Source organism: Microtus oregoni, unplaced genomic scaffold (genome assembly GCF_018167655.1).
Source record: "Microtus oregoni isolate MIOR12 unplaced genomic scaffold, Mior012 000056F_ref0000123, whole genome shotgun sequence".
Taxonomy (NCBI): Eukaryota; Metazoa; Chordata; class Mammalia; order Rodentia; family Cricetidae; genus Microtus; species Microtus oregoni.
In genome coordinates, this window is record NW_024543832.1 from 3293179 (window position 1) to 3315238 (window position 22060).

A 22060-nucleotide genomic window follows, 5' to 3' on the forward strand; every position below is an offset into this window, starting at 1 on the left:
CCTTTGCAGCTCTTAATATTCGTTCTTTATTCTGTATGTTTTGTGTATTGATTATTATATTGTGAGGAGATATTTTTTTGATCCAGTCTATTTGGTGTTCTGTATGCTTCTTGAATCTTCATAGGAATATCTTTATTTAGGTTGGGAAAGTTTTCTACTATAATTTTATTAAATATTTTTTCTGGACTGTTGAGCTGTACTTCTTCTTCTTCTACTCCTATTATTCATAGGTTTGGTCTTTTTATTGTGTTGCAGATTTCCTGTAAGTTTTGTGATGAGAATTTGTTGGATTTGCTGTTTTCTATGATGAGTGCATTTATTTTCTCTATGGTATCTTCAGTGTCTGAGATTCTTCTATTTCTTGTATTCTGTTGGAAATACTTGTCTCTGTAGTTCCAGTTCGTTTACCCAGATTTTCCTTCTCCAACCTTCCCTCGGTTTGTGTTTTCTTCATTACCTCCATTTCATTCTTCAAGTCTTGAACCATTTCCCTTGCCTGTTTGATTGCTTTTTCTTGCTTCTCTTGATTTTCTTGGGTATCTTTGAGCGATTTATTCATTTCCCCTACCTTTTTGTTTGTCATCTCTATTTCTTTATGGCAGTTTTTCACCTCCTGTTTAAGGTCCTCTATTATTTTCTTATAGTTCAGTTTAAAGTCGATTTCTTCTATTTCTTATGGAATAGGGTGTTCAATTCTTCTTGTTTTGGGATCCCTGGATTCTGGTGATGTCATGTTGCCTTTCAAGTTGTTGAAGGAATTCTTGCACTGGCACCTGCCCATCTCTTCCATCAAATGGTGCCAGGAGAGGCCTGGTGTCTTGGTCCAGTCTTTGCTTTTACTGACTCTCTGGGTGGATCTCCTCGGTGTAAAAGCAGGAACTGTTCCCATCCAGATGGAACTCCTCAGCACCAAAAGAGGGATGCCAGTCCAGATGGCACTCCTCAGACCCGAAACAGGGACTCCTGGTAGCCCAATGACCCGCAGACAAAAGGGCAAACGTGGGGGGCAGGGCGGGGTCGAGTAGAACACAGGAGACTCTGCAGCACAAGCTGAAGGTGCCCTTGCTCCCTTCCAGCCTATTTTCTTAATGGGACATTTCTCTCTCTATATCTATCTATCTATCTATCTCTCTCTATATATATATGTATATATATACATATATACATATATATATAGTAAATCTGTTTTCCCATCTACCAATACTATTAGTGCACCATAATTTTTTTCTTAACTACTTAACTGTACTTCTGTCCTTTGTCTATCTGTTCCAACAGGTTTCAAATCAACCACAGATAGCTCCATCAAATCCAACATCACCTCTAGCTGTTTCCTCAGAATCTATATCCTGGTTCAGCATCACAGACTACACATCCCTAGTCTCAGGTGGTCCTACAGAGCATGAACAATGAGAGAAATATCCTGCACTTATTGTACTTGGCCAATATTACACCTCTTTTGGTTCTCTGCTACAATGCCTTAATTTCAGCATGAAGTAGGGATTACATTGTACCTTGTCATTCATTTATTATCAACAATAAGTCCACAGAATCAATTTCTTTACCTAGGACATATGGATGAACCTATTTAACATGTGTTATAAAAGAAATTACTAATGTTCTTTGTGTCCCTAAGTGACTTAATGCTGCTTTATTTAGGCAGTACTATACTCATTACTACTATAAGAACTTTTTGTATGTACAAGTGCCTTAGTATAACAGGTTCATAATACAGAGGATGATAATTGGCTCTCAAAATATGTTCTCCAAAAATTCCTGTAAATCTAGAAGCCAGTGGCCTTGAGGATCTTATAAATGCTTTGGAGGAAGCTGTTCTTATACAGGAAATCAGTTGCACAATATTAATCTTAGACTTAATATTCAGTGTCATTCAACCCTTAAATGGATTTGTGTGACTGCTCTTCCATATAATGACATAGAATATGATTGGGGTCAAGTTCCATTGGTCGTTGGAATAATTCTGCTTTATCTACGGGCATTGGTTTCTCCCTTCACAAGAAAATCTCTGACAGGCTCACTATGTGCCAAAAATGTCTCTCTCTTCTTCCTTCATTGTCTAAGGTGATATTGAGTAGATGTTTCAAGAATGAATGGTGAGCTGTGCCTCAGTTGATTTCCAGATCTCCATGAAACCCTATCTTTTCTTTGGTGTTGTTGGATATAGCTCTAGCAATGAATGCTGAAGATGAAGTGAGTTGATAGATAGCACAATTGACTGATGGATTTCACAAGTACTCAGCCATTCGAAAACTGAAACACATGGTAGAACAAAAATGAACACCAGGTTGATATCTAATGGCCTGTGAGAGGTAATGACGTATCAGTATAATTATATATTCTATAAAGTTTTGAGAATGTGGGGCAGGTTACTGAGACTGAAAAAGAAGTGAAATGTGACTAGGGAATAATGTATGTTCTCAGAACCTGCCTCAATTAACATGTACATATATTGAACTGATTAATGGGGTTTTTTTTGGTTTTTTTGAGACAGGGTTTCTCTGTGGTTTTGGAGCCTGTCCTGGAACTAGCTCTTGTAGACCAGGCTTGTCTCGAACTCACAGAGATCTGCCTGCCTCTGCCTCCCAAGTGCTGGGATTAAAGGCGTGTGCTACCATCGCCCGGCTGATTAATGATTTTATGAAAAGTAATTTAATCATACTTTTTACTAACTTACAGGAAGTATATTCATATGCAGATCATTTTGACACATATCTAATTTTATAAGGGACTAGAACTTCTGCAGGACCACACAATCAGAATTAACTCTAAACCTGAAGTCATGTAACATGTGAAACTCTGAAGGACTTTTCTTTCTCCAGTACTTATTATTGGGATGTTAGAGCTCAAATTCATATTATAGTTTATTAAAAACTAGCTCCAATATGTCCCATTCTCTTAGAATCCAGAGATGAATATTATTTACCATACTTCATAATCACAGTTCTCATTTTTATTGTTTAATTAATGAAGAAACATTTCAATAAATGTGGCCATTGCTGAAGAGATTGTCAAGGTATGGTATACACTAGTCATCCTAAATCAGCACACCATTATTCACAGAAATAACTTTGAAACGTTGTTACAAAAAACTGAGACACAAAGCAACATTCAGAATGTCTGTTTCTGTGAATGTCTTAAGGCTTATCTTTTCTATCATCTCAGTCCCAGGACAGCTTCCTGCTCCTCCAGGGTTTCTGACACACTCAGGATGTGGTTGCAACACTGTGTCTTGCACAGAAATAGACCGCGGAGTCTTCAGATGTCAGGCTGCTGAGCTCCATGTGGGCTGTGCTGGAGGATTTGTCTGCAGTCAGTGTGGCCTTGCCCTGAAACTTCTGGTTGTATTTAGTGTCACCATCTCCAGGATAAATCCATCCAATCCACTCCAGGCCCTGTCCAGGCCTCTGCTTCACCCAGTGCATAACATAGTCAGTGAAAGTATACCCTGAAGCCTTGCAGGACAACTTCACTGAGGTGCCAGGTTTCCCAAGTTCAGGCCCTGACTGATGCAGCTGTACCTGGGAGTAGACACCTGAGAAGAAATAGAGTAAATTGTTAGAGACCTTGTCACCTCAGTCCCTGTCTTCTTCTCAGGTTTGGAATTAGAAATCATTTACCTGTCGTTACTGACACAAGGAAGAGAATGATACAGCTCCATCCCATGTTGTGGGCCTTGTGTGCTCAGTGACTGGAGAAGACACTGATCATATGTTGTTGTTGGGGGTGGACATTCCTGTATTTACCATAACAGAATCAGGTAATTTGCATATTCAAGAACAGGGTGACTTCTTAAATAAGCACCTAGTTCAGTTTGAGAAGGTGGGGGAGGACACTTGCGTCAAGCAAAAGGATGATGAACTTCAAGTCCTAATCCTTTCTGAGGAAATGCATATCATATCATTCCCTCAGCTCTGCCGATGTGGTGGGTGTAACAATAAGGTCCTAAGCTCTCAATAGATTTCTGGCCTGAGGCAGTTGCTCTACTTTGTCACAAGGTTGTCATTTTGATATACAGAAAAAGGTTGTGATGATAATGGTGGTGACTGGAAGTTTAAAAACTTGCTAAATTTTGAGAAATTATAGCCTCATTTCAAATGATTAATATTTGCCATACCAGAAGGTTTAAAAGAAAAACTCACTGAAATGACCTAAAGACACACACCTCAGAAATATTTACACATTAATGTTTAATACAGCACCATCTAATGGAAATAAACTTCATATCTGTCAGGAGAAGACTTCACAAAGAAGACATGGCTGCATGTGTAACACAACAGGAATAGGTCTGAAAGAATATCGAACTTACATCATCTTTAGGAAAATCAATGTAACTGGAGATAACTGTATTAATTAAAATTATCTCTGAAAAACAGATAATATATGAAACTCTAATAAGTTTTTATATATTGAATAAGTACACAGAACTATCTAACAACTTAAAAATGAAACTGTCTAGTAAAAGCAGGAATATCTAGAAAATAGTAGTGTGGGGGAAATAAGCACAGAGTAAAATGTACAATTCTGAAAATTCTAAACATATATAAAATTGTTATTTTCATTTTTCAAAATAACTGTGCTTATCCTATAAAATTTTCCTTCATGTATAAATTATATTGTGATCATGTCTATCCCCAACTATGTTCCTATAAATTCTTTGGGACCTTCCAAAAAGTTTTTGTTTTGTTTCATAATAGCAGAATAAGTAAAAACTCTGCTATTTAGATAAAAATAGGTGTGTCATTCCATAATACAGAAGGTATGAAGGAGCCTCTAGAGACCTTCCCAAGAGTGATTATACTTTTTTCATCACTCATCCAATACCAATAGACTCAAAGCTTGGAGTTGGCCAATGAAGAATCCCTGCCTATCATGCTGCAATATTTCTTCAAATTTTTAATTGTTTTCTCATAAAGTACATCCCAATCAAAGTTTCTTGTTACTCTTCTCTCTCACCCATACTTCTGTCTACCACAGATGCATCCTGTTCTGTCTCCACTCAGAAAATTGCAGACATTCCAGAAATATCCATAAAATATGGCATAACAAGCTACAATAAGACCAGGCAAGTACCATATCATCAGCATGTATAAAACAACCCAGTAGAAAGAAAAGTGTCTAACAAGTAGGTCAAAGAATCAGACAGACCCCATTTCCAGTGTCAGCAATCTTAAAAGCATGCCAAGCTATTCAGCCATAACAGGTATGCTGAGGAACTAAGGCAGCCCTACCAGATCCCTAATTTCCAGAAACCCCCATGAATCCCCATTAGTTGATTATTAGTGATCTCAGGATGTCTGTGGGGTCTCAGGTTTTTACAGTCCTTACTCCCACTCTTTAGTTGGACTCCATGAATTCCATCTAATAGGGCTATGAATCTGCTCCCATCAGTTGCTGGATGCAGTCTCCTTGGTCTCAATGATGAAGATTCTGCTAGGTTCCAGTCAAAGAACACTCTCCAGGAAGGACTAGTTAACTCTAGGCCAATGGTTTTGTGGCTGCTTTGGTGTCCTAACACCTCCACTTTAGACCTTGCATGGTTACAGAAGGTACTCTATTCAGAAAAACAGGTACAATGTAAAATCTATGCGATCTATGAAGCTAATTCTATCAATTATTTCTAGAAATAGGGGACACAGAGACATTTATTATTTTTTTAAATTGTTACATTGTATTCAATGGTGAAAGCAAGGCACAAATAAATCAAGATACATATAAGAACTTTGGAATAAAGTTTATGAAATTCAGTTCTCATGTCTATCAAGTAGATACAAAGCAATTAAAAGAGTATTGCCAAGATTACAAGTAGACATATTTACTCACTCGATTACTTCACAGATTGTCATGTTGACTTGCTTGATTTGTTGAGATCATGTGCTGGTAACTGTAGATGCTGAGAGTTCATATGTATAGTAGCTATGTCAGGTCCTGAAGATGGCATTTCATGGCTACCCACCCCATATTTTGGTTCTTAAATTTGATCACATCTTTTTTGTGAAGGTCCCTGAGTTTGGGGTACAAAGTGTATACAGATGGCTCATCTCAGTCTTCCATTCTTAACACTTTGACCAGGTATGGATGTCTACATTAATAATTACCCACTGCACAAAGAAGTTCTTGTGATAATGGCTGAGAGCAAGAATAATCTATTGGTTGTAAAAATAATTATTTATATTGCATTTTGACAACATGACTATTAGCAATGAAACTTGGGTAGGGTCTACAACAGCCTATGTTACCCCCAAGCCATGGGCTTTTGAACATCTTTACCTGGGATGAATATTTACAATGGTTTACTCAAAGAATATAATTAGATTAAAGTTGATCATCACATAACTCTCAGGCACTAGTGGGTATATCTTACTGGAAGGCTGTTATTGAAGGCTACAGGATCTGGTACTTTATATGATCATTGATGTTCTTATTCCCACTGCAGAATGAATAACACCTTCCCACATTAGGAAAGAAAGCTGAAGGGAGAATTTCCCATTCAATTTCTGTTTTTTTTTTCTCTATGATGTACAGTGATACAGTCCTTATCTCACAGTGAAATGCACTTCATAACAACTTGAATGTTCTATTTTTACCTCAGTTAGAATGACTATAAACAAAAAAATGATAACAAATGCATGGTTATGGTTGTGGGGAAAGCATGATCCTCATGCACTTTTGATGACAATATACACTAGTGTTCTGACTTTGGAAATTTCATCAAAAAATTTCACAAAAATCTATTCTGTGCTCTAACTTTATTCCTCCAAGTATATACCCAAGAGAGTCTAGATCTTACTGTAAAGACACTTGCACATCAATATTTATTGTTCTACCCTATTCACAACAGATGGGAAATGGAATCAACCAAGATTTCCAACAAAGGACAAATAGATAATGAAAGCTGGGGCACATAAACAATGGAATATTCCTCAGTAGTAAAACAAGAATCATGAACTATATAAGTGAGTGGTTGAGACTGGAATGAATATGCTGAATGAGGTCACCCATGTCCATGAATACAAATGCTTCATGTTCCCTCATCTATGTGAATCCAGGATTTGAATACTTGTTTTTTGTGTTTAACTTTTAGAAGCCCAATGACTAGAAATGTGTCATTAGGACCTGAGGTATTAATGGAGAAGTATAATAAAAAGGACAAGAGAAAACCAGAGGGGAATCCTGGAGAAAGAAAGTGTCAAGCATGAAGTGTGACTTGGGAATTGAGAAAGCAGGAGTCGGTGTAAGGCAAACCGAAATTGGAGGTGATATGAAAGCTATGTGTAAATACAGGATCTTGTAGCAGAGGTAAAAAATAAAGATGTAGACAACATGGAGTGTGTGTTGCATGATGAAATGAAGTTAGATTGCTTACAGTAAAGTTAAGTGTACTATGGAATAAAGAGAAACATGAATTACCTTTGTTGTTTCAATAACAGAAAATGGTGAAATAATAAACAATAAATAATTCCCTTGTTCTAAAATTGCAATTTTCTTTTGTTGACAATATTTTTCATGTTAAGATAATAACATGACGAGAGAGAATTTACATGAAAACTAATGGATTAATGAAAACTGTAAGCAAACCTTGTTATACGTAGATAGGACTTGTAGTTTAGCTGTTAGTGCTATTTCAGTGATCTGTTCTTATCTTGATCTATGGTTATCTGGGTTATTGCAGAAACCTGAATAGAAAGTACAAGGATGAACTTTGAATTTTATTTTAACCTGTGAGATTTCAACAGAGGTACCTGCCTGGTGAACAGTGTTGCTTTCTAAATACGTGAGTTATTCATTTATCATCTCAATGCAAAATTAGAATAACTCTCTACAAGTTAATGGTCAGAGTGGCCTGACAGGTATAAAATCATTATGAGGTATTGAAATTGTCCTTAGTTGACCCCAATAACTTAGTAGTTTGACTGGAAACAATTAAAAACTCAATAGATTGTAGGAGCCATTGCAGATTGGGGGTCCTAAGGAAAATATCTTAGAGACATAACAGGACTGAAGCATAGGTGAACCTACAGAGATTATGAAAGCATGCACAATGCCTGCAAAGATTTAATCCAAAAGGGTTTCACTGATGAGAGAGAGAAAGAGAGAGAGACAAACAGACAGACAGAGAGACAGAGAGACAAGCTTTCAACCCAAAGCAAGAAGTTTCAGCAATTATTGCTTGGAAAGGAAGAGTTAGTTTTCTGTAATTGAGTCTCATTGGGTATATTCACAACACTTAAGTGTGGGGTCCACACCCAGGAGTACATGGCAAACACAAAATGACCTCAATTGTATGTTTGGTAGATATTTTCTATCATATGAATTTATACTGCATTTATTGTTTTCTAATAAGTTTTTTTTTCAGTACTATGTTTCCAGGGTTTAATTGCTTAAATTTTTTTGGTTTGGTTTAATGTACTTTAGATATTCTCTCTCTCTCTCTTTCTCTCCCTCTCTCTCTCTCTCTCTCTCTCTCTTTCTCTCTCTCCGTCTCTCTTTCTCTCTGTGTGTGTGTATGTGTGTGTTTCTGTGATCTGTGTATTTTTGCTTGTTTTAATTCTATTTTTAAACTTTTTTGTTTATGTGTTTGCTTTTTACAGAGAGAATGAGCTGGATGGTAGGGAAGAAGGAAGGTTCGAGAGAAAGTTAGAAGACGGATATTAGTAATTATAATATATAGCATTAAAATTTATTTTAAAAATACATAAATGGTAAATGGAAAATGAGTAAAATAAGCAAGAAAATTTAAACCTCTATAAATTTATATAAATAATTTTTACTGCTCTTGAGCATGGAAAAATCACATGTCATTCATAGTAGGTGCAGATCAGCTAGTAGATTTTAAGTTAGGATACCACAGAGAATACAGAATAACCTCCACTCAAAATTCATCTTTTTACTAGGGATTCTTGGTAATATTGTGCCCCCTTCTGGTTCTGAGATCCCCTGCAGGTTGGTATGTCAAGGCTTACACAGAAGTCTGCCATATAAATAAACTGAAAAAATAATATGATCATCTCATTAGATACTGAAAAAGCATTTGACACAATCCAACACCTGTTTATGATAAAGGTCTTGGAGACATCAGAGACACCAAGAACATATCTAAACATAATAAAAAACAATATACAGTGAGCCAACAGTCAACATCAAATTAAATGGAGAGAAACTCAAAGTAATTCCACTAAAACCAGGATTGGGACAGGAACAAATCATCTCAGTGCAGCATAGTTCTTAATGTTCTAACCAGAGCAATAAGACAAAAAAAAATCAAGAGGATGCAAATTGTAAAAGAAGTGAAAATGCAAATTTTATCTTTTTTTTTTGGAGAGTTACCACAAATGAGGAACTTTATTAAAGGGTCATACTGTTAGAAAGGTTGAAAGTCACTTTGCTAAATGCATATTGACAAGTTGTTGGTCTCTGTATTAATTGGTCTCAGCATTGCTGATTTTATAAAAGCATGCCAAAATGATGGCACAGAGGAGTATGAAGCTCAAATTCTGTTAGTGTCTGTGTAGCCTCCTATATGTTTTAAATGTGGAGGGATATAACCATTTTAAATATAATATAAACAAAATCATTATAATCATCCTAGGTATAGTAAATTTTCCTCTAAAATACTTGAAAAATGTAAAATGCAATTTCATTGATCCATTCAGTGTCAATCAAGAAGTGCTGACAAAGACAATCAAATTTCAGGAAACGGAAATGATCAACCAGCGCTACTGATGACAGGATCAGGCCCCTAACATTCCCATCTTGGTATCCTAATGTTCTTTCCCAGTGGTATCTGTGCAGGACCCCAGCTTGTTGCCAAAGCAGCAGATCCCACACCCTACGGAATTCACAACATAACATTCTGCTCCATCCCTAATGATAAGAGAGTAAGAGGCTTAATTACTACTCCCAAAAGCATTTCATGACTCATGATAATGTGCATAAATGAATAAGATGTAAAAATATATTTCATAGGAAAGTTTAAAACATCTGCCCCCAAAATTCCAAAAACTGTCTGTACTTGTTTTAGGGAAACCAAATCCGACTATGAAAGGGGTTTTGTTAGCACACATGCTGTTGTTTTGTCTTTACTGGCCTAATCCATATTAATGCTTATTCCCAGCTATATCAGCAACACTTTCATTCCCTTGGATTTAAGATATATTTATATCATAATGTAATGCCACAATCATATTGTCCTACTTTACTTTATAAAAAATTAATCATGTCAATGGACGTGGTCACTGGGAAACAGCAGGTCAAGGTATAGCATACTGTAAGGGCATTCTGAATTAGCATCACTTTATTCCTAGCAGTGTTTTTGAAAATCCACAAAGACTCTATAAGACTGTGAAGAGATCAAGAGACAACTTAGAGTGATCGTTTTGGAGCAAGGATCCAGGACAATCTTCTCTGCAATCTCAGTCCCAGTGCAGCTTCCTGCTCCTCTGGGGTTTCTGACACACTCAGGATGTGATTGCAACACTGTGTCTTGCACAGTAATAGACTGCAGAGTCCTCAGATGTCAGGCTGCTGAGCTCCATGTAGGCTGTGTTGGAGGATGCGTCTGCAGTCAGTGTGGCCTTGCCCTGGAACTTCTCATTGTAGTGAGTATTACCAATTCTAGGATAAAAATATCCAATCCACTCCAGGCTCTGTCCCGGCTTCGGCTTCACCCACTCAATAGTGTAATCACTGAAGGTGTACCCAGAAGCCATGCAGGACAGCTTCACTAAGGACCCAGGTTTTCTAAGCTCAGGACCAGACTGCTGCAGTTGTACCTGAGAGTGGACACCTGCGAAGAAAAAGGCATAGTGTATATCACTGTCACTTCAGTCCCTCTTCCTTCTTCAGGTTTGGAACTGGAAAGCTCTTTACCTGTAGTTACAGACACAAGGAAGAGAATGGTCCAGCTCCAACCCATCTTGGAAACCTGTGTGCTCAGTGACTGATAAGAGGACACTGGTCATATGTTGTTCTGGGGTATGGACATCCTTGTATCTACCACAATAGACTCATGTTATTTGCATATTCATGAGCAGGGAACTTGTTAGATAAGGATCCTGTCCAGGAGGAGAAGAAGGAGTTAGAGAAGACCTGTGAAAGGTAAAAGAATGCTGAGGGCCAAATCCTAATCCTGTCTGAGGAAATGTATAAAATGTTTTTCTCTGACCCTGTGCAAATGCTGAGGATATATATCAGGGCATAAGTTCTCAATAAATTTCAAGACAGAGTTGCTCCTCTTTGTGAAAAGCTTATCAGTCTTATTTATAGATAGTGGTTGTGATAATAAAGATAGTTCTGAGAAATTTAAAACTGCCTAGTTTGAAATTCTTCAGATTGATGCAATTAATATTTGTCTTTCAAACAAAATATAAGCTAAGAATATGATCAAAATGAACAAAAGTAAATGTACTTCAGCAATTTTTGCACAACAATGATTATTGCAGCAATATCACAAAAACTAAATTATGGAAATAAATCATGTTTCTTTCAACAGAGGATTTTATTAAGAAGACATATTTATATAAACAACACCTGCAAAAAATATGGAACTTACATCACTTATAGAAAAATGGATGCAACTATTGATAAATATATTAAGACCATCTCAGAAACACAGACATAAAATGAGACTCTTATTAATAGCTTATGTGAAATTCTCTAGCAGAATCAAGGAAAAGAAAGAGGGGAAAAATTAAAGATAGAGATTATGGTAGAAATATAAACAGTGTACAAAACACACATATATGAACATTCTAAACATATGTAAAATGTATTTACATTTACTAATTAACAATTTTGAAATTTTAATCCATGTATAAAATATAGTATAATCATATCTATATCCACTATGCTTTACTAATTCCTCTTGGAATCTTCCAATAATTCTCTCCCAACTTCATGACCTCTTTCATATCATGAACTAATAACCCAGTGAGTACAATCAGTAGTATCTATACACACATAGGTGGAGTCATTGACTAGTACATAGGAATCCTCCAGAAAAACTCCCAAAGGAAATTGATTATATTTTTCCTACGAACAGAAAACCAGATTATGGAGTAGGCAAAGACAAAGGAAAGATCTGGGAAGAATAGGCAGAAAGGAATCAATGATTTTCAAAATATCTGTAAAGAGCAAATAAATACTGAATAAAATAAACAAGAAAATATAAACCCATAAAAATAGTGATAATTGACTCTTTTCTGCCCCCTGATGGTCCTGTGCTCCCATGCACTTTTGTTTCTCATGGCTTACACTGAAGTTGCTCTGTCTGCCTTGAACAGTAACACATCCCTACAACTTCAGTCCTCACCGAGCTCCATTGCAGGGATAAATGGCTCTTGTTTACCTGGAGATGCAGACTGGAAGTTTCAAAGATTGATTTTAAGATGTCCTATACGATCATAAATGTGAAGCTCCTCCCTGATGACAGTTGCTCTAACAGTTCCCACTTGTAGTAAGGGGGAGAAAAAAGAGAAAAAAAAAACTTTGACTACCTTCAGTAGACTGTACCTGGGACAGAGCACCTGATGTCAGAGAACCACAATGAATCTTATTGAGCTCAGATGCAGCCCCCCATAGATCCACTCATGCATGCATGAGGCATGCAGATAAAGTGACCGACAGAAAGAAGAAAGCCCACTGTTGTACTCACAGAAAAGTTAACAATTCCAGAAAAATTTAGGTTAAGAAAAAAGAAAAAGTGAAGGAAATATATGCTGTGACTCAATCTGTTTCCTACACAACATTTAAAGGAATGAGGGGTCACGTGGGATAACCTTGACAAGGATCCTCATGGGTGGTGGATATCTGTGTCTACACAGATTTATCTCTCCATGTTTACCATTCCAAGTCCAGAATCCCCTTATCCTTGGACAGGGCATGTGTTAATTATGCTTCTCAGAAGCTGAACATTTTCATTGAAGAGGAATGGATTTGGAATATGCTCCCAGAAATAATACTGCCAATAGCAGTATGTAGGGATGTGTGTGTTTAATTAAAAGGTCTGAAGTAAAGCTGCAATGTTAAAAAATAGATACTAAATAAATTCAGGATATTCATGTATATTTTGTTCTAATATCATGTCATGAATCAGGTACATCTAATATTTTAGGGTAGAAGTAGCTGAAACCAGACTGATGTATGTCTTCTCTTCTACCACTTTTCAGAATTGATATGATGTTTTGTGGTTTGTTAGTTCACAGGTCAACACCCTCTTCTCACTGTAGAGGAATTATTATTCCTACAATTTATGGAGACATTCTCCTTTTACAAAATAATCCATCCACAAAAGTCTGAGCTTTATGATAATATAAATAGATACTATGAACTTATTCTCCTGAATTAAAGTAATGTTAGTATTGTAATATGTACACATCTGATTTAATGAATTTAAAAGTGAACAGGAGGTTTCTTTCAATCCATTATCTATTGATTTCTATCATTTTCCCATTCTCCCTTTATTCTGTGGACTATTTTCCATTCTTTTATGGCTGCACCATGTTTTTATTAACCCCTAGCAGTTCCTTATGTTACAGTTCTATATTTTATTCTTCTAAACACCACTTAATGACCTGAGCACCACTTTCACAGGTCCTTAAAACCTCCACAAGGATGTTTGTTTATGGCTGCCTGCTCACATATCATCATACTGATTCATTCACAGAATGATTGACCATGATTTCCTCAGTGGTTAGATATCTAAGAATCAGAAAGATCCAATTTAGAGATGTTTCTTGGCATTTATGGAGTGCTCACTTTCTAAGAAAATTGCATAGAAACCTACCTCTTAAGAATTTTATAGACGAACTCTGTAGCCCTTTTCTCAGGGAATATGTCATGAATCAACAATGCTAATTTATTTGTCCCTTTCTCTTCTTCTTCTTCTTCTTCTTCTTCTTCTTCTTCTTCTTCTCTCTCTCTCTCTCTCTCTCTCTCTCTCTCTCTCTCTCCCTATCTCTCTGTCCCCCCCTTCACCCTTCCTCCTCCATAACCCCCTGAATAAACATTCAACCTCAAAAAAAACAATGCTAATTTAAACAGTCTTTAGCAAAAAGCAAAGATGACTGTAAAACCCATATATCCCTGAGACCATAGAAGATGGTCTTGTGTCATTGTTTTCACTATTCTGTAACATACTGTGATTACTGAGACTGAGGAAGACTATAAATATGGAGTCAATGATCGCTGCTTAATCTAAGAACCTATTCCTAAAAATTCATAAATGTAAACTGGTTGATGAATAATTTTTAAATAAATGCTCAACAGTAACTTTCTTCATCTACTAGGAATTAGACATTGATGTGAAATGTGATCAAGCATTTCTACTTAAATGTATTGACTCAATTATGGAAGACACATGCTCCTGTTGATATCAACGTGAAAATGTTTGGATCAGGTTCACTAACTAAAAACTCCTGCTTTCTCAATGTTGCATGCCAGGTGGAAAAACATCTTTATATAATAAAATTAATGCTTATTTTGTTGTTCTTTTCCTTGGTACTTAAACATAAGTATTATGAAAGTCTTCGGGTTAATCTTCTCTGTCCTCTCACCCCCAAGGCAGCTCTTCCTGATACCTCAGGGTTTCTGATACAACTCAGAAATGTATTGTGACACTCTTCTTAAGCCAGTAATATAGTGCAGAGTTCTCAGAGGTCAGGCTGCTGACCTATACATAGATGGTGTTGAGTATTTTGTTGTATCCAGTATGGCTCTGTTCTGAAACTTTTATCCATAGTTTATTGGGCCAATGCTTAGGGTTATCCATCAAAGCCTTTTAAGCTCATGTCTAGGTACTGCCTCAACCAGTTCCTATAGGAAATGAGGAAGCTATCTGTGTCAAAGTCCTTTTAGGAAAACTTTATTGAATCTCCTGGACTCCTCAGTCTAACTCAAGAGAGCTGAAGCTGAACTTAGGAGTGGACATTGCATGTAGAAAAGATGCTCCAATTACTTCAGTCTCTGGCTCCCATCAACCCTGTTACTAGTAGTACACTTATCTATAGCTGCTGCCACCAGGTAGAGGATAGTATGAATTCAATCCACTAAGAACCTATATGCTCAGGGACTGTGAACAAATGAGGATTAATGTGATACTGTAGGTTGTACAACTATTCCTGTATTTACAATCACAAAATCTGTAGTCTATATAATCATAAAAACTGGTATTTCTTATATCAAGACCCGGTTCTTTTTCAGAGAGAAAAGGTAAAGTATTACTATATTAGTCAATGGGAGGATGAGGTTCAAGAGTTAAACCTGTCTGGGGAGAGGCATTCCCTGCTTCCTCCTAGTTTCTCTATTGAGAGAGCTCTTCCATATGATCGAAAATCTAGTCACCACATCCATGTTAAAGTGAAGCATACTTTAAGGCTTCAAGGGTCATGTGAATTAACTTAGAAACAACCATATTTGTGATGCTCAGAAGTTGCATTGATCATCCTTCTCCCATCAGTCACTGGCACAGAGCTTTGGGGGCTGCTCCCCATTCCATAACAATATTCAGCGGGACTATGCATATCTTTGATATCAGCTGTGAACTCCTGAGACACTTTCCCCAAAATGTTGCATAGCATCCTAGACCTCTAACATCCTTAAATGTTACTGGTAAGTCTTTTGTAAACTAGAATCTTATCCAACAGCAGCAGGAATCTATTCTGGACCTTGGTGACATCACAATGGATTTCATTTAATAAATAACCTCTCCAATGTTGTAACATTGAGATCTTACAGTCAATCAGACCATGGTCTCTGAATGTTATGATACTGGTAATGAAATTCAGAGAGATCTCAACAAATATCAACTGGAAACTGTACAACATTCTTAGCTAGAGAACTGGTGGATCCACAATGCCCTCTGCTGGTTCTGGTAATGGGCTCTGTAAGTTCTCACACAGATCTCTCACGAGGACTCCACTTTCTCTTCTTTCTAATATACCTGGTGGTGAAATGTAGGTATTCAAGGATGAATGATGTCTCCATGAGCCAGTCTTTTTCTAAGGGCAGTTAGATCTAGCTTTAGCAGTGACCATTTGTGATGAAGATAAGTGATGTCCATATAGGACAAGTGATGGAATGGATTTACAACTGCTCTAAACTGCACTTTCCCCACTCATGCAGCTGCACTTGGAACAGAAAACTCACAAGACCATGAAGAGGAAAAAATGTGGTAGTTACAGATAAGTTTTCAAATGAAAATATTTTCATACTTTAGAAATGACCAGAATTTAGAGTCATTTGGACTGTGATTCCATCTGTTTCTAATTATGCATTTGTATTATGGAGAGCTGTAGAGTTGTATGTGAAGATTAAAAGCAATCATTTGTTCCTTTGCAGTGCATTTTTTTAGGTGTAAATGCTGGCTGTGTTCTCAGGCATCTTTCTTTTCTCTTTGGATCTAGTTTTTCCATATTCAGCATTCTCTTATTCATGGGAAGTCATGGTATTGATTTTTAGAAATTTGGATGTACTTGCTATAGACTCAGCGATTGAAAGCTGTACAACTACCAGGTTCAAGAAATTAGTGAACCATTATATATATATATATATATATATATATATATATATATATATATATATATGGGTGAGGGTGGGGGGATGTTCTATCGGAACTCACCAAGGCCAGCTGGCCTGGATCTGAAAAAGCCTGGGATAAAACCGGACTCACTGAACATAGCGGACAATGAGGACTACTGAGAACTCAAGAACAATGGCAATGGGTTTTTGATCCTATTGCACGTTCTGGCTTTTGTGGGAGTCTAGGCAGTTTGGATGCTAACCTTACTAGATCTGGATGGAAGTGGGTGGTTCTTGAACTTCCCACAGTGCTGGGAACCCTGATTGCTCTTTGGGCTGATGAGGAAGGGGGACTTGACTTGGGGAGGGGGAGGGAAATGGGAGGCGGTGGCGGGGAAGAGACAGAAATCTTTAATAAATAAATAAATTAAAAAATAAAAATAAATAAAAGAATAAAAAAACAAAAACAAAGTTATATGAAACAGAATATCTACAAAAATACCATTGTGTTAGGTTTGTGTTGGTTTTAGGTATAAGACCTAGTGTGAAGTGTGTTTAATACAGACAGTGACATTCCAATGAAGTGCCCTAATTTTCCTTTGCATTTACATACCAATTGCAAACAGTTTCCAGGTTAGGGTTGGAATTCCATCTCCATTTCTTCCTCTCTGTACTAGAATCCTATGTGGCATGATCCTGTGCAAGCCCTTTGCTTACTTCCAGAGTCCAGTGAGTTCATGTGTGCATCAGTCCTATTGTGTCAGGAAGAGACGGTATCCATGGTCTCATCCAACACCTCTGGCTCTTAAAGTCTTTCTACCTTCTCTTCTGCATCAGACCCTGGGTCCTGAGGATAAAGGTTTCATAAATCCCTCCATTTATGACTGAGAATGCCGATTGTCCATTTGAGATCATCTATGTTACTTCCCATATTTTGCAAGAAGCAGCTTCTCTAATGATAGTCATATTAACCACAAATTAATGTGCTTATATGGGCATGTCATTAGGAATTATTTTAATATTGTATACCTTTAGCACAATGATACTCAACCTTCTTTCACTGCAACCCTTTCATCCAGGTACTCATGCTGTGATGACCTCCAAATAAAAAATTATTTTGTTGCTACTTCATAACTGTAAATTTTCCACTATGAATCATAATGTAAATGTCTGACATCTAGGATATCTGATGTGTGACCTTTGTGAAAAAGTTCTTCCACTCCTGCGAAAGGGCTGTTTGACCCAAAGTGGTCAATCCTGACAGGGTGAAAACTAATGCTTTAGCAGAAAATTTAGTTTCCCCATAAGCACATGGCCTATCTTGTCTCAGGTTCTGGAATAGTCTGGTAGTATTAGCATGGTTTGTGTTTATGGAGTGGGATTTATATCCAATCAAAGAATGATTGATTACCCCTACAATGTCTGGGTCTCTATTGCATCAGCATTATTCACATGCAGGCACCATTGTAGGTCACATTTTGTTGATAAGTTGATTCTCCCCTGAAAACATTCCAAGAATCTTCTACTATAACAAACAGTAGTCAATATAGATAAGGCCTCTGGTTAGGGACCAATGCAAATTATTTGTACTGAAACAGATATGTAAGTGTTGTCTTTGGCAACACAATGTTACCATCAGTTTGTGAAGAGCAGCAAATAACCTTGGAGGTGATAGCCTGGGACATTTTGTATTTCCATGCATTCACTTTGGCCAATGACTCAGTTATGGGTGCTTATCCAGAAATGCCAATCTTCCAGTTAATCAGTAGTATAATGAAGGAAAATGTTATAATAACTTTTATTCTGCTATTCTTGGTATTTGAGGACAAGACTCAGTAGAATCACAGCTCTAAAACACCTTGGTTTTTAACTATAGCTATGCACACTTATTCTTCAAAATGGCAATCAGACAGTTTCTTATTTCTGAACAATTTTAAAAGGGGCATCTTTTTTTTACAACAAACTCAGAGCGAAGAGAAAACCCCTGATGTTAGTAAGACATGTGTGTCTACTGCCAACCCCCTGAAATGTAGAAGGATGGCATAGAACTATGAACCATCCCGATATAATGTGCATCTGTCAACTATGGCAGTGTCAATATGCTCTCAGAGCACATTAGTATATGGCTTTATCTGCAGTGTTCACACTGGCGATATTGAGGAATACCCGACTGTTGAAGGTATTCTTAGACATTGTGAGCTGGATCTTCAGGGATGGGTTGCAGTACTTATCACCATCCCAGCAAATGTGTGCCAGCCACTCCAGACCCTTCCCTGAGGGCTGATGGATTCAACCTACACTCATACTAGAAGTTCTCAGTAAAAATCCAGAAAATGAGCAGGTCAGACTGAGAGTCTTGGAGGTCTGCAACAACCCAGGTTCAGAGTTCTTCAGGTACCCGGGGTCAGGAAATTTGTGGAGACTAAAACTGTGAGTAAGATTGGAATAAGAGAGAATATGAAAGTTTGTCCCTTATGGGGATTTGGCACTCACATGGCAGGAATGAGGAGATAATTCTGGACATGGCTGCACACCAGTGAGAACACATTCCCAGCTTTGACATTTCACCCAGGACTGGATGGAGCCAGAAGAGTCACATACCCTCACCAGGTATCAACTCTGATGGTAGACTTAGGTTTTAAGACTCAGGAGGAGAAAGTCTGTGATGCAAGGCACAGAGGATCCCTCACGGGAGTTCAACTTTGTTCTCCATAGAAAGTAACCAACATGGGAAGTCCCCAGGTCCTCCATATAGAGCACATCTGATAAGTACTGTGTAAATGCAGGAAGGTGGAGTATGTGCCATTTGCAAGCTCTATGTGGGGACCGCTTGTTCTTCTCCCAACTGTTCAGAACTAAAGTAATCACACAGAAACTACATTAATTACCAACACTGCTTGGCCTATTAGTTCTGGCTTCTTATCTTTTACATCTTGAATTAACCCATTTCCATTATTTTGTATTTGACCACAGGCTTGGGGATTACCGGTAAGGTTTCCAGGGCAGTTTGCATCTTCCTCCCTTGGTGGCTACATGGCCTCTAACGGACACTATCTTCTTTTCTCCTCTATCTCTGCTTGGAATTTCTGCCTTGCTCTATGTTGAATTGCAGTAATCCCAAAGCAGATTCTTTATTAGCCAATAGTAATAAAAACATATTGACAGCAAACCGAGGGGAATCCCACATCAGCAAGCTGTCATTTATACAGTCTATAATTATATGGAAGTAAGTCATATTTTGATGATTGAACTAATATTTCAATTTGCTGCTTCCCATATTTGATATTATTATTTATTCAGCATTAGTAACTTTATCTTTATACTGCCCTCTATTTCGGACTTGAAAACAACATCGACAGAAATCATAAACTGTAACTGGTTATATCATGAATAGTAATAACATGACTAGTTATTTTAAATATCTCAGATGACTAGCAACCTATAGAGGGAAGCAGGAGAACAGAAGGTACTGGAGGTCACAATACACAGGGCCTATGGGTTTTCTACACAGATTAAGCGATATTAGCATAATGTATTCTTTTTTCTCATTACTATTGATATGTTAGAACTTATAAAGGAAATTGTTTGCCTAACTTTGGACACATTTTCCAGTGACTTTGTGATATAAATATGGTTGAAAACATGCAAAGAATATTGTGTGAATTGCTGATTTCTTTAAAGAAAGCTACATCAAAAATGATCGACACATTTACATTAGTAAATCAGCTTCTTATTTAATGTTTAGAAGGTGAAGCTATCAGGATGCATCCATATCATGAATATCAACTTAGCATAAGTTGTAGTAGCACTGTAAAAAGGAAAAAAGTCACACAATGCTGAGCACAGGCTGAGGCACTGAACCCTTACTGTAGTATGGACAATTAGACCTGCACTGACTATTGATTCATTCTCTAGGTCGTTTTAATGTTACAGTGAATTTCATCTATAATTAATTATGTACTAGAAATAGGAATATAAATGTCATTCTTTCTATGCAATCCAAAGATTAATCACAGCTATCCTTATTAAAGGCAGGCAGTAGGAAGGTTCCTCAAGAAGGAAAAGACTCTGTAATAGATGATACTGGGGCAAAGTTGTGAAGTTTGGATGAATGAACCAGAGAGCCAGAAGCAAGGATTTTTGGTTCCTGAAGACTGGAAAAGCAGGCACCAGCCTATTCTAAGAGAAAACTTGATTTATAACTGGGATCACTGATTGAATTACAGATGCTTTGCTAGTGGAAAGCATAATGGTGTGATGCTCTGTCTTAAGTCTGTGATATGAGCTACAGTGTAAGCAGAAATTTTTCTTGATTTTTTTCAGTAGGGTTTGAAGTACTTCTGGGTTCAAGGCTAAAAATGTGAGGAGAATGTGGACTATGTGGTATAAAAATTAAAATTTCTATATTTATTACAACAAATATTTTAAATTTAGATGATAATCATACTGCCAAGGTCAAAAATTAGAAAATATTACTGTAAATTTGGAGCAGAATTACTCATCCATTCACACTTCACTTAACTGCTTTATAGCTTTCATAATTACAGATCTCAGACATATCCATGTTGAGAGTCTATTTAGTGTATTTGCAGTCAGTGCTGCAGGCATGATTGGCTCTCCCTGTTCATCACAGTAATATGTGTGGTGAATATTACTAGAGAAGGAATAATTGTTAGATAAAATAGAACCATCAATACATTCTTCAGAAACTGTCAAGCACCAGGACTGAAATTGTAGATATTATTATGAGACTCATGTGAGGAGAGTATGTTATACACTGATTATGTGAGTAATGGGATTCAACTTATGCACAGAGTAGAAGAGCAACCAAACTTTCCTTTAGATGGCACATAAAGTCTGCTACCAGAGGCAGATTTTAATCTCGTGAGGTCCATATCATCCAGTCATTAACAATTAAGTCTGGAAAGAAAGGAAGAAAGTGAATCCCTTATGAGAAATCACCATTAATCTCTGGATTCTCCATAGTAAACTGAAATTCTACAAATCCAACATCAGGGCTGGTTCCTAACCAGATAACGATATTTTCTGGGAGGGAATCTTAATACTAGGAGAGATGCAATCTATACACCTGAGATATCACACCAGACTGAAGGGCTCTCATTCCTTAGACACAAGAAAGGACAGAGAAGAACCTGATCACAGGTGAGTTCTGAAGTGCTGCCATGAGATGAAGGTAACCATTGCAATCGCGATATGATATGAAACATTGTCAGAATTCACGTAAAAGGAGCAGTAAGTGGTGTAGGTAGGAGGATGTCTCATCTTCTTTATCTTCAGGGTCCTGAGTGTGAATAGGTAGAGTTCGGATTTAATATATTTTCTTCAAATCTCTTTCCCAAGTCAAAACATCATATATTAGAGCATGTTTTTACTAACTTGAGTAAATTCCTTTCCTATACAAAAGAAAACATACCCAGAAAAAAATGAGAAATGAAATCCTAAATGCAGTGAAGGACAAATTAAGTGGTCATTCCCATCTTTTCCTCATCTCCTGAACTGAGGTTTTTAC

General features: G+C 37.1%; 2 gene segments (V, D, J or C); both read right to left on the reverse strand.

The window, feature by feature from the left end:
* Positions 1 to 2889: 2889 nt before the first annotated feature.
* Positions 2890 to 3709, reverse strand: LOC121438605. The segment is given in 3 exon segments: positions 2890 to 2910; positions 3240 to 3550; positions 3636 to 3709. Coding segments are annotated over 3 exon segments (378 nt in total).
* A 4139-nt stretch (positions 3710 to 7848) lies between these two features.
* On the reverse strand, positions 7849 to 10930 carry LOC121438542. The segment is given in 3 exon segments: positions 7849 to 7916; positions 10490 to 10801; positions 10885 to 10930. Coding segments are annotated over 3 exon segments (426 nt in total).
* Between the last annotated feature and the right edge of the window lie 11130 nt (positions 10931 to 22060).